This window comes from Takifugu flavidus, chromosome 12 (assembly GCF_003711565.1).
Source record: "Takifugu flavidus isolate HTHZ2018 chromosome 12, ASM371156v2, whole genome shotgun sequence".
NCBI lineage: Eukaryota > Metazoa > Chordata > Actinopteri > Tetraodontiformes > Tetraodontidae > Takifugu > Takifugu flavidus.
This window is the reverse complement of record NC_079531.1, coordinates 7167551-7194297: the sequence shown is the minus strand read 5'-3', so window position 1 is coordinate 7194297 and position 26747 is coordinate 7167551. Positions and strand designations below refer to the sequence as shown.

Sequence of the window (26747 nt, the reverse complement as noted above, 5' to 3'; positions counted from 1 at the left end):
AACGCGCCCCTGTGCGCAACGACGTGCTGACGTCAGACGCGTGAACAACAAACAGTTGTTGGACTTCAACAAGCTAGCGAAGGGTAACCCCGGACAAAAACAGCGGACCTGTCCTCGGCGAGGGACACCCCTTTCAAAACGGCACGGTCGGGATACCGTCCCAATCTCACGTTCACGGCTTTTTACGCCGAAAGGTTCGTCTGCGGAGCGGTTCCGTGAGCTGTTAACCAGTGGGACGCGCTGAGTCGCGGTTCGTGTGACGCCTGTTTTTTGTGGCTGCCGCTGGTCGAGGGCTGCGATGTGAAGCAGCAGCACCATAGTGGGTAAGACGAGCGTCACAGCCGGGAAATCGTTTTTTGGCGGAGGAGAATGAACTTTGCTGGGAAGAAAGAGACAGACGCGCTGAAAGAAGGCATGCGACCGTACGCTGGCCTCCACGTCATTGTTGGGCAACAACTTTAGCACGCTAGCTAGTATTAGCTAAATGAATCGCTTTGATGTCAGGCTGTAAACTCACGGACTCAAACGTAATGGAGGCACCCTGAGTCACTTTACTTTGCCTCCTCAGTGCTCCAGGGCTTCTTTTTTTTTGCAATGTACTGACGACCAGAGAGCCTTGTTCGCTCCTCTAATTCCGATTTTTGCTCGCATTTTGTAGACATTTAGTACCGGTTGGCTGCCTGATCAAAGGTGGCTACAGTCTCCGTTTGTTACAGGTGACGCACATTTCATGCATTGATATTTATACACAGTTGCACTTTAATTGCTCGTGGTTAAGGTTAGGCCAAAGTCACCTGTGGTGGGTTAAATATCATACATTTAATAGCCATAATACAGGTGTAACTGTCTCCTTTCCATTCATACAGGACCAGGATAGGTGCGTAACTACTTATCTTAGGAAAGAGGAGCTCCACAAGCTGACCCGTGTATATTGGGTTCTGGTTACTGTTTAACTTAATATCTAGGCTGTGTGGAACGGTTAGAGGCCGAGTTTCATTGAAATGAAAACATGAATATTGAGGAGCCCGGCCTAGATCTGTGTCATGTCAAAACCAAGAACAATGTGAATGTTGACCAGAACCCCACCAGCAATACAGAAGCCGTCACCCCCAGGATCCCGGTTTTGATGATGGACACTAACAGTGACAAACAACACCTTGTTCCCATAGAGGCCTCTGAAACCTACCTGATGCCTGAGCTCACTGACAACCTTCAGGTGGCCGAGGAGGCAAACCACCAGGAGCCAAATACACTGGAAATTGATGAGCTCAATGGAAATCAAAAAGGCGACATCCAAGCCTCCTCTGAGGTGGTAAAATCTACTGATTTGATCATCTCTAATGATGAGCAGCACAAGGATAATATTGTAATCGAGAAAATAAAGGATGACACTGAACCTGCTGTGGACGAGGGAGAAGACGGCGGGGATATGGACATAGGTGTGGATCTGAGCCTGGACGAGAGCGGAGTGTTGGAGACCGAATCCACAAACGTCACGACCTCGGCGTCGGGCGACGATTTGACCCAGGAGCCCACGTCTCGGGACGCCCCTTCGGCCGCCGTGACTGATCAGCTTCCAGACCCGAGCCCGGCGGGCAGCACGGAAGCTTCTGCCCCAGACCAGGCTGGTCTGTACCCCGTGGTGGAGGAGAGCGGGGACAAACACAAACCAAGTGGCAAAAGGGTGACGTTCCCTTCTGATGAGGATATTGTCTCTGGGGCAGTGGAGCCCAAGGACCCCTGGAGACACGGTAATATGTGTGTTTGTCTCGTCATGTCCTATCATGGCAGTCAGTCGTCTTCTCTCCCGAGTGGCCTGTATGGGCATGTCTCGTATCAGAAAGATTCGCCATTTGGTCATCGCTTGCATAATCTACGCATTAGAATGTATCCCACTCAAATATTTTCCTCTTTCTTAATTCTTGTCATCCGATAACTGTCGTTCCCTCTGAACTTTACCACCATGAGAGCGTGCATGTGTGTCTGTGAGGGTGCTCAAACCTATGCTATATGCCACAATGTGAGTGGATCCCAATACCACTCCTTAAGGTGTGCCATTTTACTGTTGGGTTCCTGTTTGTTCAGCGACAACACGTGTAAAGGAAGCTCAAGCAGGATAGGGTGTGCTGATCTGAGGAGCCCGGTCTTTAACGTTGCACCAAAATGAGAAATCGCTTTTTCCCTGGCAGTAAATAGCGTGTAACGCGTTCACTCGGCAGCAGAGGTGAACGTCTTCAATTCGAGATGTCCGGCTCTATTTGAAAGGGAATCTTCCTCGCTTGCTCTCGTATGCAGCCTGCTTTGAAATGTCCTGTACGCTGCTGATGCTATAGTCTCAGTTTCTCTGACCTGTGGGGCTTTAAGGGTAAGCCAGCTATAGGCTTATTTTTTTTCTTAATGTATAACACTGTAAATGTAGGTCAGGGTCATTAATGCCAAATGCCTGGAAAGGGGGAGGGGGGTTAAAAAATGCATTAATAACCTCTGAAATAGTTTAGAAAGTCACTTTCCGAAGCTTGCGCACACTCCTCCCTGCTCGTCAACGCCAAAGAGTAAATTGATTTTAAATATCGCAGGTTCAAAGTTCACAGGAGCCCAGTTAGGCAAGAACCACAGCAGCAGAAGGACCTTATGAAACACCAAGCTCTGGAAACAGTGTGGGTAGTGATTATTCATCACGGCAGATCTAGTTAAGGTCCTTTTGTGGGCCATGAGATCCAAGAGATTAACTGTAGGCAATGTAAATTAACCTGAGGGAAATAACCTGTTTATTGGCAATTTTGTTTTCATTTTGCCCCAAACAACAACAGCAAACTGCAGTCGATGCGTAGGGAAACGGGGGTTATATTTTTCAGTGGGCAGAGTCTTGGATTCCCCTTTTTCAAACACAAACATTCACAGAAAAAAGAATGCTGTTAATTTATTAAGAACCAGCGTAAATGTTTTACAGGTGACAGGAAGTATATCCTTGCTGTGATTGGTCCACCCCTTTCCTGTTGGCCTTCCCTGTTAAGGTTGAATCCATTATTCCACCTCAATATCCAGCTTTAGTAATTAAATGAGATACCTGTAGCTTTCCACGGACTATTCTGGGCCTTTTTCTGGTGGTTTATCGCCACTGGTAGGAACTGAAAATAAATATTAATGTGAACAGGTCCCCCTGAATGACATCACAACTATATTTAATTATGAGCCGCATTTACGCCATTAGTGAAATTACTGTGGAAAGCTAGTCAATGTGAGGATGGTGGATGTTCAGTTGAACGCGCCTCTTCACGCCCTCAATGTTGCATAAAATCCACAATCTAACCCAGGCCTTTATTTAATGAACTAGCGTCATGTTTCTGATGGATGATCCTGGATAGTTTAGGGTCCTTACGCAGGTATGGGAGCAATGTCTGGTTTAAGTCTTGACAGAAATAATCAAATGTTGCAGATACAGTTGTGGAGATGCAAACTTCACCATTCGGAGTAAACCCTGGAGGGAACAAGGACAATAGAAGGCAGCCGGGGTGTCGCGTTTCCCTTTCTTCAGTGGCCGTCTCAGTTTTCTACTCCAGAAGCTGACCAGTTTAGTCGTATCACCTATCATACAATGTGGTGCCACCAACAAAAGCCATTACCTTCATTATTTATAATGAATTAACTTGGTTTGAGCCCACAGAGTCACTGATTTACCTATTCTGCTTTTGAATTTTTCGCCACAGACTTGCTTTTAAAACAGATGCCCAATCCATTATAAAAAGATTAATAATGGATCGATCATCCTTCTATAACTACTAGCAGACTTTTTCAAACATGCTAACATTTCCAGCTGGCCCGGGCCTGAGAGTAAATCTAGTCAGAGACATTTCTTACAATAATAACAAAGTGATTAAAGAAATAATTTGGCACCCATATGGGCGGAAACATCTTACAGCAGTGTTCCTGCTGACCATCCCGGCAGCCAGTTGTCATGTGTGAATGACTCTGCTGTCACCACCCGCAGCACCGCAGTGTGAAATGGCGAGTGGAGGGGGGCATGGGGGGGATGACGTTTATTTTGAACAGTGGCACTTGCATGTTAGGTTGGAACCAGCAGTTTTTCCTTGGCGATCGCCGTCCTCTGCACCCGTTTCTGTGCGCTCCCCTTGGTTATGACATTTCCTCCATCCAGTCTGTTATTCCACACCAGCCGCCACAATGAATGTAACACGTCCTGATTATTGCGTCTCCACCAGCAGGATGGAGCAAATAAAGCCACGCTCGTTCGCGTATGAGACGGCGTAACCTGATCTTCCCTGACTCTTATGCTAATGCCAGTGTGGCAATAATTGTCACACAGCATAAATGGAGCTGAGTTTGTTTTTGTGTGCAGGCCGTTGATAAATAAAAATGGCCAGACTGGGCTATTTTGGATCATAGTCCAGCCTTGTGGATAGTGGCGTGTCACATGGTTAGTTGGGAATCCTGTGGCGCCTTTGCAGATCACCACTTCTCTGCTTTCTTAACCTGAAATTATGGTCTATGCACTCTACGCGGAGACCGATGTCGTGCTGCTCATTTATTAATGCGTCGAGTATTTGTAGTCATTTTCTGCCACTGTTTATTCCTAAAGCAGTAGGAATTGCATAGCAAGCATGGGACCATCAACACCTACAGCACCCACCCGAGAACCCCACCTTTCCCTCAGGAAGTGTTTACACGCACTCACGCCACCAGTGACTACACAGTATCGCTGTTCCAGGAACACAGTGTTCGCTTTAATGTCTGAACTGTTCCATTTGACCTCACACGTTTGGGGACAGTAGGATTAGGATTTCCCAATGAGCTGCATCCACCAATACACTGGTCATTCCATACTGTCTACCGGACCTTTACTGGGTTTCCGTCATTTTGAATCTGTTCCTTAATCTGTCTTTTCTTTGCCTGCCTCACCTTCTCACACTCTCTCAACCAGAAAGCTTGATCCTGAATGCTGCCCAGTCATCTGACTGGAGTTAGTCCCCAATAACAATCTTTGAAGGCAGCAGCCTGACCCGCACATGCCAGGAACAATACCTCCTTTTTGCAGCAATAAACATTGCCTTTTTTTTTCCAAGCAACTTTTAGATTGTGTCCTGTATAGAAATAGGACTGATTAAACTTTCCTGTTGTTTTTTCTTCATGTTTGCAGACAGAGCCCATCTCTCATTTGTTGTCATATTTGTGTGTGAACATGTAACGATGTGCTCAGCGAAATCACTTTATTTAACTTCTCCTTTTTATTTTGTAGCTCACAATGTGACCATAGAGGAGATCCTCTCTTCCTACAAACAGGCCTGTCAGAAACTCAACTGTAAACCCATCCCTAAAGTGCTCAAACAGATACAGGTGAGCTTCACTTACACACAGATTCACTCAACATGGCAGATCTGAAACTGGAATATATGTGGAAGCATAACATTTGAAGCTGCAATAAGTAAATGAAAGGGACTTTTCTTAACTTGGTTCATCAGAATAACAAAGTGCAGGTTCCAAATGATTGTGGGGCTGAATGTACTTCCAGTCCCTCACCTCACGGACCACTGTACCACAGTCCTTAAATCACTTGACAGGGTGGGAAGCCATCAAAACCACAGCTCTGCTGCCTTTCATCCCTTTTCTCTCCAATATGCGACTGTGGTTGCCTGGGAGAGGTTTGAATGTCCTCCTTGAGCGGCTGAAAGAGTTCTTTCAAAGTTCCTCTAGAGCACCTTGTGCATACTTTGAAGACATCTTTATTTTATTTTTTGCTTCCAACAGAATCTTTTTTGCTAGCAGCACCGTCATGTGTCCTGTAATCTCTCTGCATAAGCAGTTCCTCAAATCCAGCGAGAGAAGCCAGGCGAATTTTTTTTAGTAAACTTGTGCTCTGGCACGTGAATTGGTGCACATGCTTGATCTGCGGCATTTTACAGTGGGATAATGTGTCGAAATAGACCCGAATGATTTAATTCCAGATCAAATTTTGCCCAGTCAAAGATGATTATCCAGACGGCACAAAAATGTGATATAGTCCTTATATTTGTAGTGTATGGCTCATTGTTCTAGAATGCTGTGGGGGTTGGGAGCAGTGTAGATCAGTCACAGACCATCAGTCATCACTCAAGGGTGACTTACAGATTGTGTTTTCACACACAATCAGTTTGTACTGTGCACACAAGAGTTCAGCCTGATGGGTGATCACAGAGGTTAATGTATGTGTATAATCCACCACACGGAGCCGCTTCATGAATCAGAGACTTGTTCTTAAGTGTCAGTGTCTTTATTTCATGGCTGTATTATCACTGAAGCGCCGTTTGGCACAAAGCGAGTCATTTGCATTATAATAAGCTCATCAAAAGCCATGAATAAGGGCTCCTGCTTGCTCTTCATCCCCTCTGTGGTTGGATTGATTTGCCATTGATTGCTGATCAGTGGCCTGACCACCGCCTCCTCCCCAGTGCGGTCGTCGGTCGGTGATATCCCGGGCATCCCAGATGAATGACTTGAGATAATTTAACTGCTACCTGTGAAAATGCGCATCTGTGTCCCAGTCTGCTGCTGTGATCTCATCGCTCTGTGTTAATTTTTATCATGACTCAGCACAAAGCTACCAGGCCGCCGCAAACACCATCTGTAAAGTCTTCTGCGCATAATTAAAATGGGCGAGAGCAAGTACTTGATTAATGAAAGGCAGGTTTGCAGGTAGATTTTGGCCGTTGCTGTTTTTTCCTTTGCCCTAAATGATCTCTTTATTCAGCTGAACTGTACATGTGGCAGCGTTCCAGAGGCGCTGCAGTTGTTTATTTGCGCCATGTTGTCTGTTCCCTTGTGTTTATAAGGCTCACTATTTAGCAGCTGCGTGTTGAATGCCTGCTCTAAGTCCCACCGAACTCTCAAGACTTGGACACTCGGGGAGGTTTGGGCCGTATTTTTGCTGCCGTGTCCTGAGGGTCAAATGGTTTTATATCACACATTAACTCACATGCAGACAGAGAGCTCACAAGATGCTTTCATATCTTAAGAATATCGAGTGTTTTTTTTTTCTTTTCTTTTTTTTTAGAGGAAAAGGGAATCGGTGCCTTGGTGTAGTCCACCCACAGCACACACGCCCATAACAGTCAAGCGAAGGCACCTCAGGCACTATTTTTGCTTCTGGCAGCTCTCTCACAAGTTGAATTTCGACTGATATTCATCCTCACTCGCATACGACTATTTATGTGTTTAAAATTCCAGTTGTCTTGTAAAACAGTTGCGCAAGTATTTATGCGCTTTAACTTTCTGTCAGTGAAAACGGCTTGTCATCTTTTGATCGTAATTGAGGCATAGCGTGTTGAGGCATTTACAGGCCTGCAAAACCTAAATAAAAGTGGAGAAGCATAACTGGTTTTAAACAGGCCAACTGATACCGGTGTTGTATGGGGCAGAGGTTATCCAGTTCATGCTGACTGGGACAAGCAATCAAATAGAGTGAGGGATTTGCTGCTACATAGTTTTAAGGCAGCGCTGTTTTTGTTTTGGGGATTGTAGGTTGTTTCTCTGGAGCTGGAGGTGAAATACCCTTTCCACAGTCTGTTTAGTGGTCGTGTGGTATCAGGTTACCTGACAGGACAGATGACAACACGGGCTATGTTTTCCATAAACGTATCCTGCTCTAAAGGTGCTGTGCCTACGTGACCTAAACACGCGGCGCTACAGCACGTATGGTTGTCGTGCTGACCTAAAAAGAGACGTTACTTCTGATGTTGACCAAATATTTCCTGCTGCTCCCTTGTTTCCCACCAGCAGCCAAGAGCTTTTTATAATGGAGCAACTGTAGGGAACGTGAGAAAACTTTCAGTGTTGGGTTTGATGCAAGGACTATTTCATATTCAGTCACGTGGTCCGCCTGAATAATGCAAAGAAACCTCTACAGGAAACACAGAAACAGATGCCTGTTTAAAGATAAATAACCTGCACCCACCAGGACTAAAGGAGGTTAATTTAATGTCAAGGATTCATTATTAATGTATTTATCTTAGGGCCAGGATTTGAAGAGTAAAGTTTGCCATGATTCATAAAACAAGATAAGCTTATTATAAAACCATTTCTTTTTGGTTGTTTAGGATCTGAACGACCTCACACAGCGAAACGAATGCTTAGATCTGAAGGGTAAGAGCCACACAGCAGCACAATGGTAACTGGTGGAAACGAAGCGGCCTGCTGACTGATAGTATCATTTCTGTGATTTTCTGCAGGTGAAAAGCTGGATTACAAAGCATGCGAGTCTCTGGAAGAGATCCTGAAGAGGGTCCAGTTTAAAGTGATCGACCTGGAGCAGACCAATCTGGATGAAGATGTAAGATACCTCTTGTCCATTTTGTCACCCACTTAATCTTGCGTTCTCCTCTCAGGTACACCATTACCCTCTTTGGCACTGGTGTGATGTGTGCTGCTAACTGGGTTTGTTGATTACACCAGATGTCTGCTTGTGTAAACACAGTTTTGGACTCGGGCTGCAAGAATGCACAGATAGATGATGTTACAGTGTGCAGCAGAGGGGACTTGGGCTTTGGCCACTTCCTGTTGCTAAGAACTTAAAATAGACTCCCCAACACATAATTTACAAATGTATATATGGTGACTGAGGATGGATAAATTACTACTTTTCTCGTCATCTTATTTAAGGATTTCCTAATTCAGAATACAGACCTTCTGGTTTTAAGGTGTTTGTGGTGTTGACAATTATTTTGTGTATATGATGCTGAAATAAAGGATAAGGATCTTGGTAAAAGGCAGGTCCAAGAACCCAAGGGTCACTCTGGTTGAGCTCCAGTAATCCTGTGTGGAGATGGGAGAAACATGTTTGTTGGGGGTTCAGCTACTGGGGCAGGGAGCCAGGTCAGGGTTGAGGGATTGATGAACAGAGCAAAGTCCTTAATGAAAACCTGATCCAGAGCCTTCAGGACCTCAGACTGGGCTGAAAGTTTACTTTCCAACAAGACGGTAATCCTCAACACACAGCTAAGACATCAGCTTATGGACAACTCTGTGGATGTCCTGGAGTGGCCCAGCAGCCTGAACCCAACCCTTGACTCAACCCTAATTAAACATCTCTGTAAAGACCTGAGAATGTCTGACCTTCAACAGTCCCCACCCAGCCAGAGCTTGGCAGGATCTGCAGAAAGGAACATCCCCAAATCTGTGTGTGCAAAGCTTCTGGCGTCTTACCCAAGAGAAGTGAAATACATGAAAATTAAAAAGTAATAAGTCTAAAAGTTTTGAAAGGGTGTGATAGATGGTCTAATAGATGGAACAGATGAAGCTCTGGGAAATTACAATGTCACTTACTAGCTGTAAAAATCTCTTTCTATTTCTTACCTGAGCAGTTTTGTTCATGCTTGTCATATTTTAAGCTCATGCTCAGGATACAAACACAGAGGCTCACAGAAGCCAGAGCTTGACTCAATCCAAACAAATTCAAAGCGTCATTCCTTCTTTCCTCACCCAGAATATAATACTTAAAACTAACCAAGCCGTGTAATTGGCCGAGTCACCAGAGAGCATCATGAGTCTGAGTCAAACTTTCGAGGAAAGTGAGACGGTGATGGAAAAATACTGAGGCAGTTTGTATAACAACGGAAACTCACAAAAGGACTGTGAGCATCGCTGTTGAAGGCTGGCGCCAGGTTGTAGGTTTACAAGATGGTTCATAGAGGTTCTGTTCTGTGTTCATTGGAAAACTTGGGAGGATGAAAGGAGGAAAAAGGTGTTTTGGGGGAATGTGGAACTGTAATGTAGAATGTTTTTTTTGGACCTGATGTGACTCATCCTGCCTACCCTGTAGATAAACACACTTGTATGCTCAGTAGCATCTCCCTTTATACACCCAGAGAGAAAAGGCTTGAGAGACTCTATAATCAACTGTCTGACTCATTTGGCACCATTTGTTTTGTTAAATATGCGTACGAGTTATTTGTAAAAGATATCAAGCCCTTCTGTCTCCTCCTACGAGACCGTTTCAGGCCGATCCTGAAATTTTGGCCCAGTAAAGGCTCTAGTCCTGAATAAATACCAGAGAATGATATGACAGACATTCCACCTGCTCTTTGATGGGTCGTCCAGATTCAGGCGTATCAGCGACTGATGAAAGAGATGCGCCCAGAGAGCACCCACGAAGCCAAAAGGAGATTAAAGGCTCTGATCACATGATTGCACTATATCCTTGGCCTGCATCATGTGACACATTATTACAGTCATGTGATTGGTATAAAACAAAGCCTGTTTTTGAATTTTCTTTCCTCTTAGTTTTCCTTATTTGTTTGTTTTACCTAGACGTATAAGTTATAATTGACTTTTAACATTATGAATATGGCCTGACAATCGTTTCTCTTTGGCATCAACGCTGTTTTTAGCTAAAATTCAGTAGTATAATTTACGATCCTCATCGTGGTTTTCGCTAACTCCTGTCACAGTTTAAAAGATCTGTGGGACGTTTTTGGACGTCTTTGCAACAACAATTACAGGTGTAGGAATGTGCCGTCAGACATGTCATCAGTGGTATTGTTGTATTGAATTTTTAGGTGAATGTCTCTGTCACTGCAGACAGGTTCCTCCTGAATTACAGCTCTGACAGGTTTTGACACCATGAAATGTATATTTATTTTTGAAACAGTTTTAATTGCTCACTCCTCAACGGTTGTCCTCACACTCTCCTTTGTCTGGTTCTGTGTTACTCAGGGTGCATCTGCTCTGTTTGACATGATTGAGTATTATGAGTCGGCCACGCATCTCAACATCTCCTTCAATAAGCACATCGGCGCGCGAGGATGGCAGGCCGCCGCTCATATGATGAGGAAGGTGAGAATATCAAATGCCTTCAACTGCTATTGTGTTTTTCAAATTTTTTATATATATATATCTGAGTATAAAAAAGGAATCAGTCTGAGTGCATGATTTAAACCAGTGTCCAGTCATTTATAAAGATTTATAAACATCATTGTAGTTTACCACAGCAGCTGTAATCATGAATAATTAAAGGTTACTCAGTGGAGAACAATGACAGGAACAGCTTAAAGGCATATGTGACTCAATAAGAGAATTGCTTAACATTTGTATTTCTGCTTTATCCCCTGTAGACGAGCTCTCTGCAGTGTCTCGATGCACGGAACACTCCCTTGTTGGACCACTCGGCACCTTTTGTAGCACGAGCGCTCAGGATCAGTGGCAGCCTGGCAGTCCTCCATCTGGAGAATGCTGGTCTTTCTGGCAGACCGCTCATGCTACTGGGTAAGATTGGCAGAGCGCCATGGGAATTAGCAGGGATAGTGGTACTAAAGGAGCGTTCTCTGCAGAATTAACGGGTTCTTGGTGACTCTGACCTCTACGGTTTAGCAGTTGTCTCCCTAAGTTGCAACCCCCAATTCTGCCATTTACAGCCACAGCTCTGAAGATGAATATGAACCTGCGAGAGCTGTACCTGGCAGACAACAAGCTCAACGGTCTGCAGGACTCGGCCCAACTCGGCAACTTGCTGAAGTTCAACTACAACATTCAGACCCTCGACCTGCGCAACAATCATATCCTCGACTCTGGTATGCCGCAGCGATACAGCAACAGTTTGCAGTCTTACGGACACAGTCTTAATTCTGTGATTTCTCAATGGTCTTTGTAAGCCAGCTTTTTCCCCAAAGACTCGCACAAGTCTTTTGATTTCTTAGAAATGTTATCGATTGAATATTACAAATGTTATTTTTCTCCACAGGGCTGGCGTATGTGTGTGAGGGCTTAAAGGAGCAGAGGAAAGGCCTGGTTACTCTGGTGCTCTGGAACAACCAGCTCACGCACAACGGCATGGGCTCTCTTGCTGCTGCACTGGTATGAAGGCGCCATGCATTTCAAATGTGCATTCTCGATAGAGAAACTTAGAACAACGGCTAACATGGTCATCTCGGATATGTTCATAGCTGCTTTTGCACCGAGCTAGTTTACAAGTAGGTAATGAACAGCCGTAGTAGAGCGAAAACACAAAATAGAGAGGTGACTATGCTTAGTATAGATTAGTTAGTATAGGTTTTCGTGATTGAATCTTTTTCTTATCCTGTGACCCAGCCATGCACCCAGAGCTTGGAGACTCTGAACCTCGGACATAACTCAGTGGGCAATGAAGGAGTCCATAAACTGAAAGATGGACTCATTTCCAATCGCTCTGTTCTCAGACTGGGACTCGCCTCAACTAAACTGTCCTGTGAAGGTAGGCAAGGCGTCTGCGTGCCGCTGCTTATTTTTCATGTTGTGAAATTACCCTGCCTTTTTTTTTAAGCCTTTCATTTATGCACTCTGTCATCGGTGCTGCAGGAGCTGTGGCTGTGGCCGAATTTATTGCTGACAGTCCCAGACTGCTGCGTCTTGACCTTCGAGAGAACGAGATCAAGACAGGAGGGCTGATGGCTCTGTCGCTGGCCCTGAAAGTCAACACATCTCTGCTGCGTCTTGACCTGGACAGAGAGCCCAAGAAAGAAACAGTGAGCATGGGAAAAAGAGATTCAAAATGTCTATATAAGCCTCTTTAATTATAGCCTCAATCAGAGCTGCAAATGAAGAAAATATATAAAAAGTGAATGCGTCATGTAATTGTTTATGGACAAGAAAATGAAGGTCGTCTGTGGCTCTAAACAAAGTTCAGGGGTCATGTTGAGTGAATTTGTAGTGATACTGTGGATTTTGAGATTCTCCTATCTCTTAGGTAAAGAGCTTCATTGAGACACAGCGCACCCTGCTGACTGAAATTCAGAATGGCTGTAAGAGGAATTTCATCCTGGCTAAAGAGAAAGAGGAAACTGAGCAGAAGATGAGACTGTCGGCTTCTATGGCTGAAATTGCTACAGAAGACGGTACCAGAGAAGAGGAGGAAGAGCCGGTAGCAGAGGAGAACAAGGAGAACAAACAGGAAGAGGATGAAGGACAGTCAACCTGTAAGTCAGAATCAAGTGAAGAAACGAGCGTAAGTCCAACAAACCTAGAGTCGGACTCAGACACCGAGGAAGAGGAGGAGGAGGTGGTAACAAATTCCTCTGCCCCAGCCAGTGCATCTGCTGACTTGAAACAGACACCTCCAGAAATTCAGAAAGGGGTTACGCAGCCCCTCCTTAGTGCCTCACACACATCCTCATCCCCGTCCGTCTTATCAGCCAAGGGACTGACCGTCATTCCTGGGATCACCGTGACTGAAACCACACCTCCTCCCGGAACTCCTCCATCTCCCGGTCGCTGTATATCCGTCTCCAGTCCAGGACGGGGTCGTAAGATCTTCATGGTAACTCGGGTGGAGAGCCCGCCGGAGCAGCAGCAGCTACAGCAGCAGGCGAGTGTGTCTGCGCCTCCCAGTCAGACCACAGAGGATTCAAAGACACCTGTGGAGGTGAAGACACCCACAACACAGCAGACAGAGTCAGAACACTTGTCTCAAACCCCCACCCAAGCGCAACAGATACAGGAGGGCGTGATGGAGAACTCGCCTGCCCCCTCATCAGACTCTCAAGCAAGGGCACACGGTCCTTCACGCACCCACACACTACAGCCGCAGTCAGCAGATCAACCCATGGTGGACGTGGAAACCAGCACTTTAGACCCAAACGAGCCAAATCCAAGCCAACAAGCACCAAGCCAGCCTTCAGATTCTTCACCAACGCAGCTCACTGAGGAGGCGACAGAGCGCGAGGAGAATCTCAAAGATACCGAACAGATATCTGCAGATGGCACAGAAGGAGCCGAAATACTGAGTCAGGACCAGGGTCATATCCACGATGTAGAGGCGCAGCAGCAGCCATTCAGATCTGCTCATGAAGGGCTGCAAAGTGAGCTAGTACCTACTGCAGAGGAGATCCTGACAGCAAACCAGACAGAGGAAGAGACAGAGGTGCAGGGGGGGGCACAGGACAGGCTCTCAGAAACTGCACAATGCCGTTTAATAAAAACCAGTCAGGAGAAAATCTGTCAAAATCAGCAGAATGGGATAAATAAAGAAGCAGTAGGTGCAGTTATGACTCAGCAGCAAACATCGCCCACAGCTCCCAGCACGGCCCAGGAGTCCAATCCTTCAGAGGGAGAGGACTCAACGATGGCGGATCTGGAGGATTCTCCTTCCAGCTCCGCTGATGAGTGCGAGTGTTCATCCGAGGCGTTGGAGGGCGTCATCGGATCTCCTCTGCCTAACGGGCTGAAGGCCGAGTTTTCTCTCCATCTTCTGGAAACCGAGAGCCCCAAGTCTGGCAGCTGCGTGATGGATCACGGTGAGTTGGTGCCTCCGCCGTGCTCTCACCATTAAAGTTCAGCTGGCTTTTGGTGGCCCCTGAAGTGTGGCTTCCTGTCGCCTGTGCAGTGAGCGTCAGCTGCGGCCAGGACTTGGAGGAGCTGCTGCTGGATGCCAGTTTGGAGATGGGGAAAGATGCACCCTGAAGCAGGTACAACTTCTTTAACTTTGACTTCACGATGAAGAAGAATTTGGGTGAAAGAAAAGTAATTTTGCTCATTTAAAGATCAAAATTTGCCTCAGATAACCAGGATATTTTGCTGCAGATGTCCAACAAACTGATTTACTTTATTTCTCACAGGAACTTTGAGGACAGGAACCAAACCTGGAATACTTTGTCTCCCTGACTGGTTGACCTCTAATTTCTTCTTGTTTTTTTGGCCACCACTACAACTGCTCTACGACAGACCGAGGACCTTACGGCCGAATCTCTTCAGTGAAATAACAAATGAAAAGAACTTTATCAAGCTATCTCTCTCCATCCACACTACATCGACAGATGAAACGCGCGCACACAGTACACGTGCACTTTGATCATGAGAACGGAAGCGGGGCGGAACATCGGCATCGCTATGTTTGCGGCGTTGACCGATGGCAGCCTGCTGCCGCGAGGACAGACAAAGGAGACGGACTGAAACACTAACCAAAGACAAACACTGGCTGTTTTCATGCTAACACTCTGGTGTGTAGACTCCAACTGTAGCTGGGGGAACATGTGACGGCGTCGTGTGACGGCGACGGAGGAGCAACGCGGATTCTGGATGAATGACTTGAAGGCACCTGCTGGCTCTGAACACTGACTTAGACCCAAGGAGGCTGAGGCCTGTGTGTTTTGTGCGTGTCCCCGCTGTCACAGCCACTCTATCTTCCTCGTGTGTTTGGTTTTTTTTCCCCAGCGTCACTCGGATGTGGAGGTGCCGCGGCCCTCGGCCCTTGCCTGCCCCCCCCCCCTCCCCCAGAGTCACAGGTCTGCTTCACTGAATGTCAAAGAGCAAAACATCTGTTTCAGTTGTGATTTACAGTCAAACCTGTCATCGTTGACGCTCCGCAGCTTCGTTTGGGCCATCATGTCAGACTCTCTGTCGTTGTGTCCCTCTTCATCCTCCCCCACCTTCAGTCTTCCACTGGTACCACTGGTACTTTGTGCCATCTCATCTGTCACTACAGCTTCTTATTTTTTTTCCAGCTGCTTCAAAAACAATTCTGTCATTCTGTATTTATTTCATAGACACATGACCCGGTTGTCCCCCACTCCCTCCTTTTATCGCTTCTTTTCCTTTCATGGTTTCTTTTAAGATTATCTCAGAATTTTTATGTATATTTCAGATTCAAACTACAGATATTATTTAGCTTTTTTTGTTTTGTTTTTTGGGGGGGGTAACCACGATTGAAGGGTTAACAATGACAGCAGTCCGGGGTGCAGTAACCACAGCAAACCCAAATAAAGCGTAACCATAGCAGCCCTGGCCAGAATCTGCCAGGTGGTGCAGCGGCTCACCTGATGGGCGGCGCCATCAACTCTTAATGTGCAAAGAAGGAAACCTTCTGCTTTTCATCCTTCTCCCAACACAGCAGCAATCTGGGTCCTGCCCACCCAACAGAGGACCTGCCCCCACTGTTTGTTATGCTTTCATTTTTAGACATTTTTAATAATTTGTTAACTTAATTGGAATGTGCTGGTAATCACAAAGATATGTATGGCAAAATTTGTTCCTCTGAAATAAATGCATGTAATAACTAAAGCTGTGGAGAGTTTCTGCCTGTGCTCCAGCTGCTTGTGGAAATTCTGCACCTGGAACTGACCCCGGGACACTCGCGTTGAAGCAAGGTTGCAGCTTTCCTGCGCGTCCATTCCCTCAAGACATGCGTTATGCACAATCTCTGTCATTAAAAAGCCATTTAGTACACACGTTCTATAAAATCCACCCAATTTTTGCGCCACTTTTTCCTGCAGCAATCAGCAAACCACTCATTTTTTTATTGGGAAGAATTGTGCCACTGGGACCGATGGAGCAATAAGACATAACACTTTTTTTGATGATACTTGGATGAAAATCGCTCCCAAATGGCTGAAACCCAAATGAGCCGAGCCACTTTCTGTTCCCTCTGCTCAGTTGAGATCAGGGCCGTTTCTATCTTTGTGGGGGCCCTCGGCAAACTGCTGTTTGGGGGCCTCTGGTTTGTCAAACTGAAGAGATTCCTAACCCTTTAGATGGTCTACGAAGATGCCACAATCTATTACACTTCATGAGCGAAACAGGCTACAGGCAAAATTAAACATCTTAAGTTGAGCCACTCAGGCAAGTTAAACTAAAAAGCACCCGTATTATAATCCTCTATGTGTCACTAAATCCAACAGATTGAGTATTTATTAAAAATGGGTAGGTGTCCATGAGCTTTGGCTTTGAGAAGCTCGTCCACTTGCAGGCAGAGCACAGACTGGGATGCAGTTCCTGCTTTTTGTGGATGAAAGTGAGGAGCTGACGAGCAGGCATGTCATCATAAGTCAAGCTTGGCAAGTCTTTGACCTCCACAGCCAGCTCCTTTCCATCAATGTCACTTTCATCTCATGTCCTGTAGGTGTTGTCACAATTCCTGATCATCCTGTTTTGGGAAATTGAGCAGCACTCTGAGGCTTCATAGGCAAAGTGCTTTTTTGTGCTTCTTAGCCTTTTCCCTTTGATTACAGCCTCCTTATTTATTTCCTCATATACTCACTAAGCTTAGTCAATTAATCCTAAGTAAGGCTAAAATAACATTAATTGTCAAATACACAACTTCCACTAAACAATGACAACACCAAGATGCCCTCCTCTCCTCTGAAGAGGCTGAACAACTTTGAGGCCCCCTGATGGCTTGGGACACGTCCACAGCTTCCTGTCAACTGACTGCGGGAAGAAAGCCATTCCATCCAAAAGGCCTGTCTGTCAGATGCAGGTGTATCCCTGATGCATCCCTTCAGGTAGAGGAGGCAGCAAAGCTCACACCTGTATCCGAAGAATCAGGTAAAATGAGAATGCTTAATGCGTGACATATTTGCTGCATACAATCTGCCCAAAGCACCAAAATCCAAGTGACATTTTCGTTCAAGCAGGTGGCCCCGTAGGATCTCTATCAGACACAGGTGTCCATCCTCTCAACAGGAGAGAGAAGCTCCTTGGGAAGGAACGCTTGGATTACATTCTTTAAAACCAAGTCTTGGCCCTTTCCACGCCTGACCAGTGTTAGTCTGCGACAGAAATCCGCATTAACAAGCTATTAGATGTGCAGAAGATTGTGCTTTTTAAATGCTAAAGACTCATCTGAGCTGATCAAATGCTTCCTCACCAGGTCTTTACCCGGGCTTAGCTGAGCCTCTGGAATATTCCGGGTATGCTGGAAGAACAGAGGGGATTTATCCACTGTGTCAGTCCCTATCTGGGATGTTGGTTTGCACTCCACTGGACTGCAACGAGCTCTGGACTATGTTCACAAACGAGCAGCGGCGGATGGGGCCACACAGGCGGGGAAGGGGCCAGAGGGGCTGCACAACCTGGATATCTCCATATCATCCTGGGAAAAGCAACCTGGGGTTCCACTGCTCTGTGCAACATATGTATCTTTATTATCTCGTGTACATTCCAAATGTACTGTATATAATAATACACTTGTCTTCTGTGTTAGAAAGGGGCAGGGCCTCATATCCAAATAAGATGTCTAGACCAGTTCTCTGAATTAGTCCGGTGAATTAGAGGGTCGGATCCATCCCAAATCTAAATGCCTTTAAACAGTATTGTGCTATGATTAACATTTTTGATAAATAACTGAATGACAACCTGCTGCTTGGAGTCCGTGTGATGGGAAAGGCCTGTGTGGAAGGACAGACCACCCCCATCCCTGCTCACATGACAGGCATTAGAGCAGAGGAGGAGGGTGTTAGGACAGAGGAGTAAACTTGATTTTCCTAAAAAATAAAAAGGATCGGAGCACCAGTTTCATTTTTGAGCCCAGCGTCACCTCTGATTGAGTCAAAGGTTTTTTTTCCACTTTTTGAGGTAGGAGAGTTGCAGGTCTGACTTCCTGCAGATGTGTCTTCTATTTGAATCTAAAGCGAGCTGGACAGAGCAGCGCCGGGAGCGATCGCAACTGGAGTTTAAACACTGAAAACTTGCGTACTTAGGAGGAACTCCTGGTTAAGTTTTTATTTTATTTTATTTTTTAAGTTTTATTAAAACGACTAAATTATGATTTGTGGGGAATCATAGTTGTGAATGAGTTGCAAGTTAAAGTTAAAGAAAAGTGGTGGTGCTTGGTCATTAGATTTTATTGCTTTGTGTTTTATTAAAAGCAGGTTCCCACTAACATATGTTGCATTATAAGCAACAGATGTTCTTCAGTATATTTCTTTTTCATTTAATCAATTTTTATTTCCCGTTTTTAAATGTTTTCGGAGTCAAAAATCCAAAGCTTGCCTCTAGAGCTTAATAAAAGAAATGCAAAATAATAGCTTCACAATCTTCCCCTTTTAACTGTCAATAAAATTTGATGCCGATATTTCGGAAAAACAGCTGTTTGTGCAGGGATGAAGGTGCTGAAGTGGTCCTTGACGGGGGCCACCATGCTGCTGCTGGTCTGCCAGGTCGCCATCAGCCAGCTGTGCAAGTCCAACACCGTCCTGATGGATGGCTTCCACACACTCTTCCTTCTCATCAGCATCGCTCTGACTGCTGACACCAGGAGCAGAACCCCTCCGGACTCCCCTCTGGAGTTCTTTGCATCACCAATACACAATTCTAACCTCTCTGCTGAGTCCCCCGTCGAACCCCACCTTGGCACCCGGCCATTCCCTCCTGGGAAGAACCTAAGGCAGATCTCACCGCCGGCTCTCGGGTGTGGTCTGAATTACAAACAGTGCAGGATTCCCATCGTGAGGAGCTTCATCTCCGCTCTGGTCTTGGCCTCTCTGTCTCTGTCTTCCACCATTGACATCATTGGCCTCTTCTTGGAGCCCAAACTGGTCTGGCTTCCTCTGCTGCTCGTGGTAATCAGCTCTTGCAGCGTCCTCCTGAAGATGCTGTTTCTCTGGTTTTACTGGGATCGGTTCTCAGACGCTTCCCTGCACCTGAGCAGAGGCGGTACGGTACCGGAATGGACCACACCTTCTTACATAAATTCCTATGTTACTTCTTATCAGAGCATACCGAAGGCATGTGTTGGCCGCACTGAATAAAATTGTCAGTGTGTAAATATCCAAGGTCTGACACGCAAGGACATTGAGGAAACAAACGGTATAAAACGGCACCGATGAGGCGTTTTAATCATGTTTTAGTTAGCTTCTGTGGTCCACATTTGAAGTCATTGCGGCAGCTAAAGGTGTTTGATGTAATCACTCTGTAGAAAGACACAGGTAATGATCCAATCCTGTCAAATTTCACTTTGACGTGGCTACAAAAGTGTGTATTCAGCTGCGAGGGATTAAACATGTGTGTTTGTTTTTTCATTTTTCTGTGACTTCTGAAGAAAGAGCCAAAGGCCGAGCTGAGCCAGGGCGAGTCCTGTGTGATGTTAGCCGGCTCCAATCCGCCGCTGATGACTCCCTCCTCAATGGGGCCCTAGTCCTCTGTAACCCGGCAACCTCTGGCCCCTCAGACAGCGACGCCCGAAACCCCGGCCCACAGGGAGGGCACCACCTGCCAGCTGCAGCTCCACAGCAGTGCGGGGACGAAGACCAGAGCCACTCAAAGGGAGTCACCTCGCAGATGTCGGAAGAATGTTGCACTGCAAATGTTGGTGAGACAGTTTACATTTTAGCTGTGGAAATCCATGGAGTGTTTTGGGACATGCGATGTTTTCCCATCATTGAATGCGGACAGCAGTCAATCTGGTCACGTGTCACCTTTGACTGTTTGTATCTCTCAGGTCCAACCAGTTCAGACGATTCCCCGAGCAGCAATTCCCCACACCACATGGAGGAAGCTCTCCAGACGCCGCTCTGCCTCCTGCTGTCTGTCTGTGGCATTCAGGTTCTCGGAGCGGCCGTCCTGGCTCTGATCCACAGCTTGGCCCTGCTGGTGCACAACCCACAGTGCCTGCGTGGCTCTGGGACCTGCAGCCCCCTGGTTTACCTGGATCCTTGCTTCTCTCTACTGGCCATGGTTATATTGTTTGCCATATGCATTCCACAGGTGAGGTCTCCTGCATCCATTACTGATGTGAGCTCTGGCTGCATTTTACCTGCTTTGACCCGATGGTGCTCTCCAGGTGTCCAGACATGGAATGTTGCTGCTGGAAGCCACACCTCTAGGCATATCCGTTTCGGACCTCCAGCAGAAGATTGAGAGCGTCCCCGGCGTGCAGTCCGCGCACGATCTACATATCTGGGAGTTAAGCGAATTGTTCCTGGTGGCTTCTGTTCACGTGCACTGCCATTCTGACTTTAAGACAGACAGGTGATGAGTTTTTAACATGGCATACCATGGAAACTAGGTGGTTAATTCTATTAGTGTTATTAGCTTTATTATTTCCGTCTTGTAATTTGACTCCCTTTCTCTTTCCTTCTCGTTTCACATCAGTCAAAAATATGTCGATCATTTAGATTTTACAGGTAATTCTGACTCTAATCTACATTTTTCTCCACAGGTGTGCTGATCTGTTGTCCGAGGTCTTAAAGGTGCTGCAGAGTGTTGGAGTGAGTTGCTGTACAATTCAGCCGGAGTTTGCCTCCTGCTCTGGCCCCTCCATCACCCAGAGCGAGGACGTGTCCCGTCCACACCGCCCGACCTGCAGCCTGGCCTGCGCAGAGGCCTGCGCCGCCAGCATTTGCTGTTCGCCATCAGAAGTGGAGACAATTCCACCACCAGCTGCAGCAGCACTTCAGGAATCTCAGCTGACTGACTTGGGCAACTGAGGGGTGGCCTCAGATTGTGTGTCATATGAAGCCTCACCAAAGATTTTACATCAACCTCATTATTACAACTGCAGTAGAAGCACTTATGAAAATTAGGCTCTAATAGACTGATGGACCTTCTGCTGATTGACCTCAAGTAGGAAGCGTTAGAGATTTTCCCACTGTAATTAAAGTTATACTTGAATTACTGGAATGTTTTAGCATCTCTGTGCAAGTTTTTGAACTTTGGAGAGCCTCACATCCAGAGGAGGTTTTTACAGTACTTGCTTTGACCATGGACATTTGACTTTAATTGTTTTGAATTTTAACACCTGGATTTACTGGTTTGTTCTTGTCTCTTCAGCACAGAAGTGTGACATGGAAACTTGAAGCCGCTTATGCACAATTGCTGATCAATCTGTCACTAATGTCAAACTAGATGAAGCCTAAAATGTATTATTACTTGGTGAATAAATACAGGATGTTTGTCACATGATTGTGCTTAGTTATATTATATAACATTATTATTAGGATTAAACGGTGTCATATATAATTTAGATATGACATTTTGGTACCCTAAAAAAGTTTTATTAGTCCTGTCCTAATTTTCAAGAATGTCTACATTTGTCTACATGATATATTTCTTGGAGAGATAAATTTTTTGTCTCATATTTGTGTCTACATTAAATAAAGAAGAAAGATTACTTTTGGAATAGGATAAACCTGATCGTTGTTGACCAAAAAACTACTCTGGATATTTTTTTTCTCTGGTAAGATCCAGTGTTATGCACAATATGGTTTTGCAGAGGCATTGAACCAGTCTGTAAAAGTGATAAATTAAAGAGACTTTTATCTTCAGTATAAACCACTGCAAACCTGCAAATACTACAGCATTGCAGCAATAACAAAATGCACGTTCAGGCTAAAGAAATGTAGTTTGGGAAATACAATTTAACAAAACCTGGGAAATTTAATTTGTATGGTAGTTGTGTTCGGGTTACAATAAAACAAAGTGATATCATATTGGGACCAGTAAGTATATGTGGTGCATTAGAGTAAATAGGATATAGTCTTTATCAAATGCATCCGTTTTTTAACCGACGTTGCCCGAGAAAGATTTTTTTATAAACACAAAATGTGACGACACATATCCAAAGTTTAGTTTCTTAGGAGCCAATCACATTCTCGGTGCCTTGCATAATACAGCCCGAACTTCAAACTGTGTTGTTGTATTGGGTTTATTTTACAAAAACACATTGTTCAATGGCGAACCCTGGAATTTAATTTGTCATTTCTCTACAGTGACCTAAATAAATAATCAGCTGAAATCATTGAAGTGATACCATGACCAAAATAGTTGTTGGTAAAATGCTCTTTATATACTGACTTCCTCCTCAGAGAAAGTGCCCGGATGAGCCTCGGTGGTCCGGGGTGCAGGCTTCAAACCTGTAGCTGCTTAGCGGCAGAGTGGTTCAATTCCACCTTTCGGGCGATGACCTTCGCCATCTTTTAAAATGTGGGTTTAAATTATTTGGGTATTCTGTTAATTTATATCGATATATGGTTTCTCATAAACGAAAGAAAGTCAGTTTAAATGTCTTATAATATTAACTCTTATGAGTGTTTATTTAAAACGACTTATAAATAATACTAGCTGATTAATGTTTTAACAACAACAACAGAATTTTTTTGAGACTGAAAGAAAAAGGAAAAAGTGAGAGGAAACGTTTATTCGATTGATTGACAGCCCATGAAACCCAATCCAACGTAACTTCCGGTTAGTGGTCCAATTACCTCCTTTAGTTGTGTAGGCGGGTCTTTTAATGCGGAAGTAGGTCCGAGCATCCGTTCGGTGGGTGCGTGATGTCCTTGCCTGCTAAAATCGATTGGATCGTGTATTAAATAAAACAAAGGTTTACTATTTTGAAAAGATCGCTGTGAATATAAAAGGTAAGATTATTGTATTAAGTCGTCACAGAGCTCAGAGGCTGTTTACTTTCATTCACGCAAGGAACGTTCGGTCTGACGCGTTATCCGAATTACATTATAAAGGTCTTCTCTAAATCTCAATCACTAACATAACGATATATTGAAATAAAAAGTCATATTGTGTTGAAGGCTGTTCTGTACTTGCGCCATGTTAATAACGTTACTTTGTGAGTATAATATCAGAATGGAGTGATAAATAAGAATATAACTATTCTATACGTGCTATGGCCCGCAACACATACACACACGTTTTTTTCCCTTTATCATTAGTTTATCACTAGTTTATCACTACCTTTTTAGCAGTAGACACATATGTTCTTCAGTTTAAAAATCTTTTTTGTATGTGAAGGAAAGTTCCATGTAGTATTTGTTCTATTTGTAATCTCCACATTTACCATATTCTTATTTTCAGGTTTGTGTTGTAAACACACTTCGTTATGCCTCTTCACAAGTTCCCCCCCAAACTATGGGATGCCTTGAAACTGAAGCAAGGCATCTATAGCCGTCTGCCGCGGCACTACCTCAAGTCCCTTGAGTATAAAGAGCCCACCCCGGTCCATTGGAGGCCTCTGGGGGTTCAGCACCGAGTCAACAAAGACACGGGGCAGAAGGAACGGGTGCAGGATGTCCCCGTTCCAATCTACTACCCTCCAGAATCCCAGGATGGTCTGTGGGGAGGAGAAGGTTGGATAAGTGGCTACCGATATGCCAACAATGACAAAGTGAGTCACTGTCTAGTGAAGTTACGACAAGAGTGTTCTCTCTATTTGAAACCAAATAATCTAAAATGACTTGAATGATACATTTGATATATATATTTTTTAAATATGTTAAAAGGTAAAATGAGCTGCATCATCTTATGATGATCCTCTGGCTCACTTGATTTTGTAGATGTCCAACCGTCTGCCGAAGACCTGGAAGCCACAGTTGTTCAAGAGGGAGTTGTACAGCGAGATCCTGGACCACAAGTTCACCATCACGGTCTCGGCCCGGGCACTGGACCTCATCGATGCTGCCTACGGATTTGATTTTTACATTCTCAAAGTAAGAAAGAGCCACCTTCGCTGTGACCAAATGGACCTCTTCACAGCGCCGCCATTTCTCTACATTTGACTCTTATTTTCCCAGACACCAAAAGAAGACTTGAACTCCAAGTTAGGTATGGACCTAAAGAGAGCCATGTTACTTCGCCTGTCCCGCAGGAACACAGAGCTTTACCCCGATGACCCTGTCAAGAGGGAGAAGGTCTACAACAAATATAAGGTGGGAGGAATGTGCTCGCTGAGCAGATTTATTGGGACAGGCCTTCCTCATTTTTGCTTATTTATATTTCCCAATGGATGTGTTTCTTTTTCTTTTTCTGTCCGCTTGAGCAGCAGTTTGAGATTCCAGAGGAGGAGGCAGAATGGGTGGGACTGAATCTGGAGGAAGCTGTAGAGAAACAAAGACAGCTGGAACACAAGGTCACACACACGTGCACACGCAAGCAGTCTTAAAGGCTTAAAGCTGCACAGCTGTAAAAAGAAATAATAAAGAATAAATTAAGAAATCATATATTTCTTTAGAATATTTGGGAGAGATGTAAATAACTGTGCTGACTAAATGTCCATCTTAATGTCAAGATGTTTGTCCTCCCCACTGCAGGAGCCGGATCCTCTGTTCAAGGTCTACGTGGACAAGCTGGTGGAGGAGCTGCGCCTCCAAAAACTCTCAGAGCCGCATGTGATAGAGAGGAAATGAGCAGGAGGCAGAATCTGGCTGATTGATGAAGTAGGTGCAGCCCTCACGCTTCACCAGAAGGTGGCGTAAGTCTGCAGTTCCTGAAGCGCATCTGAACATTGAGAGCCTCCTCATGCTGCTCGACCTTGGAAGTTTTTTGCTGGAACAATGAGATTGTGGAGCAGACATGAATAACAGTCACAGTAAAGGTATTTATTGTTCCATGTGTTTGGGATCCATAACACAGGCCAGGAATGAGGGGAAGACTCCCAGCAATGTCAAGACTCCCTGAGAAGTTGTGATATTGGTCCCAAAGCTTGTATACAAGAATAAAGTTAATTTTTCTGAAGCTTGTTTGCTTTGTTGAAAGGAGCAATTTGGCACCACATGGGTGTCTTGGGATGGGGGAGATGCTGAGTTGGCTTTCCCTGGCTTGTTGTGGGGCAGTGTGTGGGCATTTGTGGGTGCCTCCAGGGCACCTTGGCCCCTTCCCCTGCAGCCATGGAGCCATCTTTATCATTAATATGAAGCTTCATTCCTCCTGCTTTAGGCTCCACAGCTTAATTAAATCGAAGGTTTTACCTTCTGTTTATTTTATACTGAGTTCAACCTCCACATGATAATCCCATAATAAACATTGATTTATAGGGTCAACAGAATTCATATAGCTTTGAGCCACGCCAGGAAACGTGCTTCTGTTGTCTACTTCCCCAACAGATTGAGCCACAATGTTCAACATTGAAATCCTCACAGCAGAACCTCTTGATTTGAGAATTACATTTACTGTAAAATCAGCACTATTAATAATATCACCTATTTTAAAAAAACGAGTCTGATTGCATTTAAAGGTTTAGCTGTGATGATAACACAGTTTAAATAATTGAAACACATTCTTGTTGTCCGATTTTGCTTTCACTTTGTCTTCCTGCTCTGTGACAGTTGAATTAATGTGGTCGGGCTTTGTGGTTGAGCATTCTATTATGGAAATATGGGGAGTACCAATGTGCTGGGGGGACTCCCGTGGGTGTGTTAAAATGGTAACGGAAAAATTGAACAGTTATGAAAAAACCTCATCAGTGCAATGAGGGTTTTTTATGTTATTCACTCTTTACGGCAAATGTGTAGCAGAAATAACTCTTCCTTTTTTCTCCTTCCATTTTTCCATTGTGACACCTTCATTACCTGATCCAAAACCAGATCTGAGGTGCATTTGACCAACGTTGCACCCGTGTCCCTGATCCATCTTGGGCTTGTTATAACGTGGGAACTTCTAACAGTCGCCAGAGCAGCAGTTAAGTGGTGTAAATCAGTCCTGGTGAAGTTTCCACCTGTTCCCTGCAGCCAGACGGTGAAGTGAAAGCAGGTGAACTCTGTCTCTAATATCTTTATATTTCTTTGCCTCCGACACGGATGAAACCGTCGATGATCCCTGGAGGCCTCATAAAGCATCACACAATGATGCAAACGGCAGAGCTGAAACTTCAGCCTGAAACTAGGATGTGTTTTGCTAAGAAAAAAAAATCCCCGTTTCGAATTTGATCTCTGATCTAGGACTGTGGGATCCTGAGGTTTCTGCCTTTGGACAGTCCATAACCAGCCCGGTGTGCGAACAGATAAAGAAATTGTTGCTTTCTAAGCTGTTAGTAACTTCAAGAGATGTGACCGACTTGAAAATAACTTTTTTTAAATTTTTAAAACCCGCACAATTGTTATGCTTTAGAAAGGGCATCGTGTAAAACAAAGAATCCCATTCTCCTTTAAGACTCAGAACCCAGCATGTGTGAAGTCTCCAAAACATCTGGGGCACTTTAAGGTTACACAGTAAATGAATAACAAACCTGTGTTTGCTCGTTTGGCCGCTGTCACCGGTGTTTCACCGGTCGACCCTGAATGCACCTCCTG

The 26747-nt window shown here is 44.9% G+C and overlaps 3 protein-coding genes and 1 non-coding gene across 10 annotated transcripts; all 4 read left to right on the top strand.

Moving 5' to 3' along the window:
* The first annotated feature begins 33 nt into the window (after positions 1-33).
* ppp1r37 (protein phosphatase 1, regulatory subunit 37) lies at positions 34-16014 on the top strand. 3 transcript variants are annotated; one of them, XM_057049228.1, is made up of 14 exons: positions 34-716; positions 867-1751; positions 5255-5352; positions 8088-8133; positions 8220-8320; positions 10702-10821; positions 11100-11250; positions 11400-11555; positions 11726-11838; positions 12073-12214; positions 12319-12485; positions 12707-14252; positions 14342-14423; positions 14574-16014. In XM_057049228.1, the coding sequence occupies exons 2-13, from the start codon at positions 1010-1012 to the stop codon at positions 14416-14418; spliced, it is 3459 nt and encodes a 1152-aa protein (XP_056905208.1). In that variant the 5' UTR covers positions 34-716; positions 867-1009; the 3' UTR covers positions 14419-14423; positions 14574-16014. The 3 variants fall into 3 exon arrangements, with proteins under 3 accessions (XP_056905208.1, XP_056905210.1, XP_056905209.1); XM_057049230.1 differs by having other exon boundaries at positions 35-323; positions 1170-1751; XM_057049229.1 differs by having other exon boundaries at positions 35-323.
* A 1372-nt stretch (positions 16015-17386) lies between these two features.
* LOC130534735 (uncharacterized) lies at positions 17387-21628 on the top strand. 5 transcript variants are annotated; one of them, XM_057049234.1, is made up of 6 exons: positions 17389-18306; positions 18820-19386; positions 19772-20041; positions 20171-20436; positions 20513-20700; positions 20891-21628. In XM_057049234.1, exons 2-6 carry the CDS (start codon positions 18834-18836, stop codon positions 21156-21158), a joined length of 1545 nt encoding a protein of 514 aa, XP_056905214.1. In that variant the 5' UTR covers positions 17389-18306; positions 18820-18833; the 3' UTR covers positions 21159-21628. The 5 variants fall into 5 exon arrangements, with proteins under 5 accessions (XP_056905216.1, XP_056905214.1, XP_056905213.1 ...); XM_057049233.1 differs by having other exon boundaries at positions 17389-18443; XM_057049236.1 differs by having other exon boundaries at positions 17387-19386; positions 20513-20634.
* Positions 21629-22542: 914 nt separating this feature from the next.
* trnastop-uca (transfer RNA opal suppressor (anticodon UCA)) lies at positions 22543-22629 on the top strand. The gene has a single exon. It is a non-coding gene; the product is annotated as a tRNA-Sec (tRNA).
* A 306-nt stretch (positions 22630-22935) lies between these two features.
* mrpl28 (mitochondrial ribosomal protein L28) lies at positions 22936-25194 on the top strand. The gene is made up of 6 exons (XM_057050467.1): positions 22936-23087; positions 23539-23848; positions 24018-24170; positions 24255-24389; positions 24503-24589; positions 24771-25194. Exons 2-6 carry the CDS (start codon positions 23564-23566, stop codon positions 24864-24866), a joined length of 756 nt encoding a protein of 251 aa, XP_056906447.1. The 5' UTR covers positions 22936-23087; positions 23539-23563; the 3' UTR covers positions 24867-25194.
* Positions 25195-26747: the final 1553 nt, after the last annotated feature.

Excerpts from the sequence above, each read along its gene's own strand:
- ppp1r37 (XM_057049228.1), top strand. The coding sequence starts at position 1,010 with ATGAATATTGAGGAGCCCGGCCTAGATCTGTGTCATGTCAAAACCAAG. Across the intron at positions 1,752-5,254 it reads CAAGGACCCCTGGAGACACG|CTCACAATGTGACCATAGAG; the intron begins GTAATATGTGTG and ends TTTATTTTGTAG. Across the intron at positions 11,251-11,399 it reads CAGACCGCTCATGCTACTGG|CCACAGCTCTGAAGATGAAT; the intron begins GTAAGATTGGCA and ends TGCCATTTACAG.
- LOC130534735 (XM_057049234.1), top strand. The coding sequence starts at position 18,834 with ATGAAGGTGCTGAAGTGGTCCTTGACGGGGGCCACCATGCTGCTGCTG. Across the intron at positions 20,042-20,170 it reads ATGTTGCACTGCAAATGTTG|GTCCAACCAGTTCAGACGAT; the intron begins GTGAGACAGTTT and ends TGTATCTCTCAG. Across the intron at positions 20,437-20,512 it reads TTGCCATATGCATTCCACAG|GTGTCCAGACATGGAATGTT; the intron begins GTGAGGTCTCCT and ends GGTGCTCTCCAG.
- mrpl28 (XM_057050467.1), top strand. The coding sequence starts at position 23,564 with ATGCCTCTTCACAAGTTCCCCCCCAAACTATGGGATGCCTTGAAACTG. Across the intron at positions 24,171-24,254 it reads TTGATTTTTACATTCTCAAA|ACACCAAAAGAAGACTTGAA; the intron begins GTAAGAAAGAGC and ends TTATTTTCCCAG. Across the intron at positions 24,590-24,770 it reads AAAGACAGCTGGAACACAAG|GAGCCGGATCCTCTGTTCAA; the intron begins GTCACACACACG and ends TCCCCACTGCAG.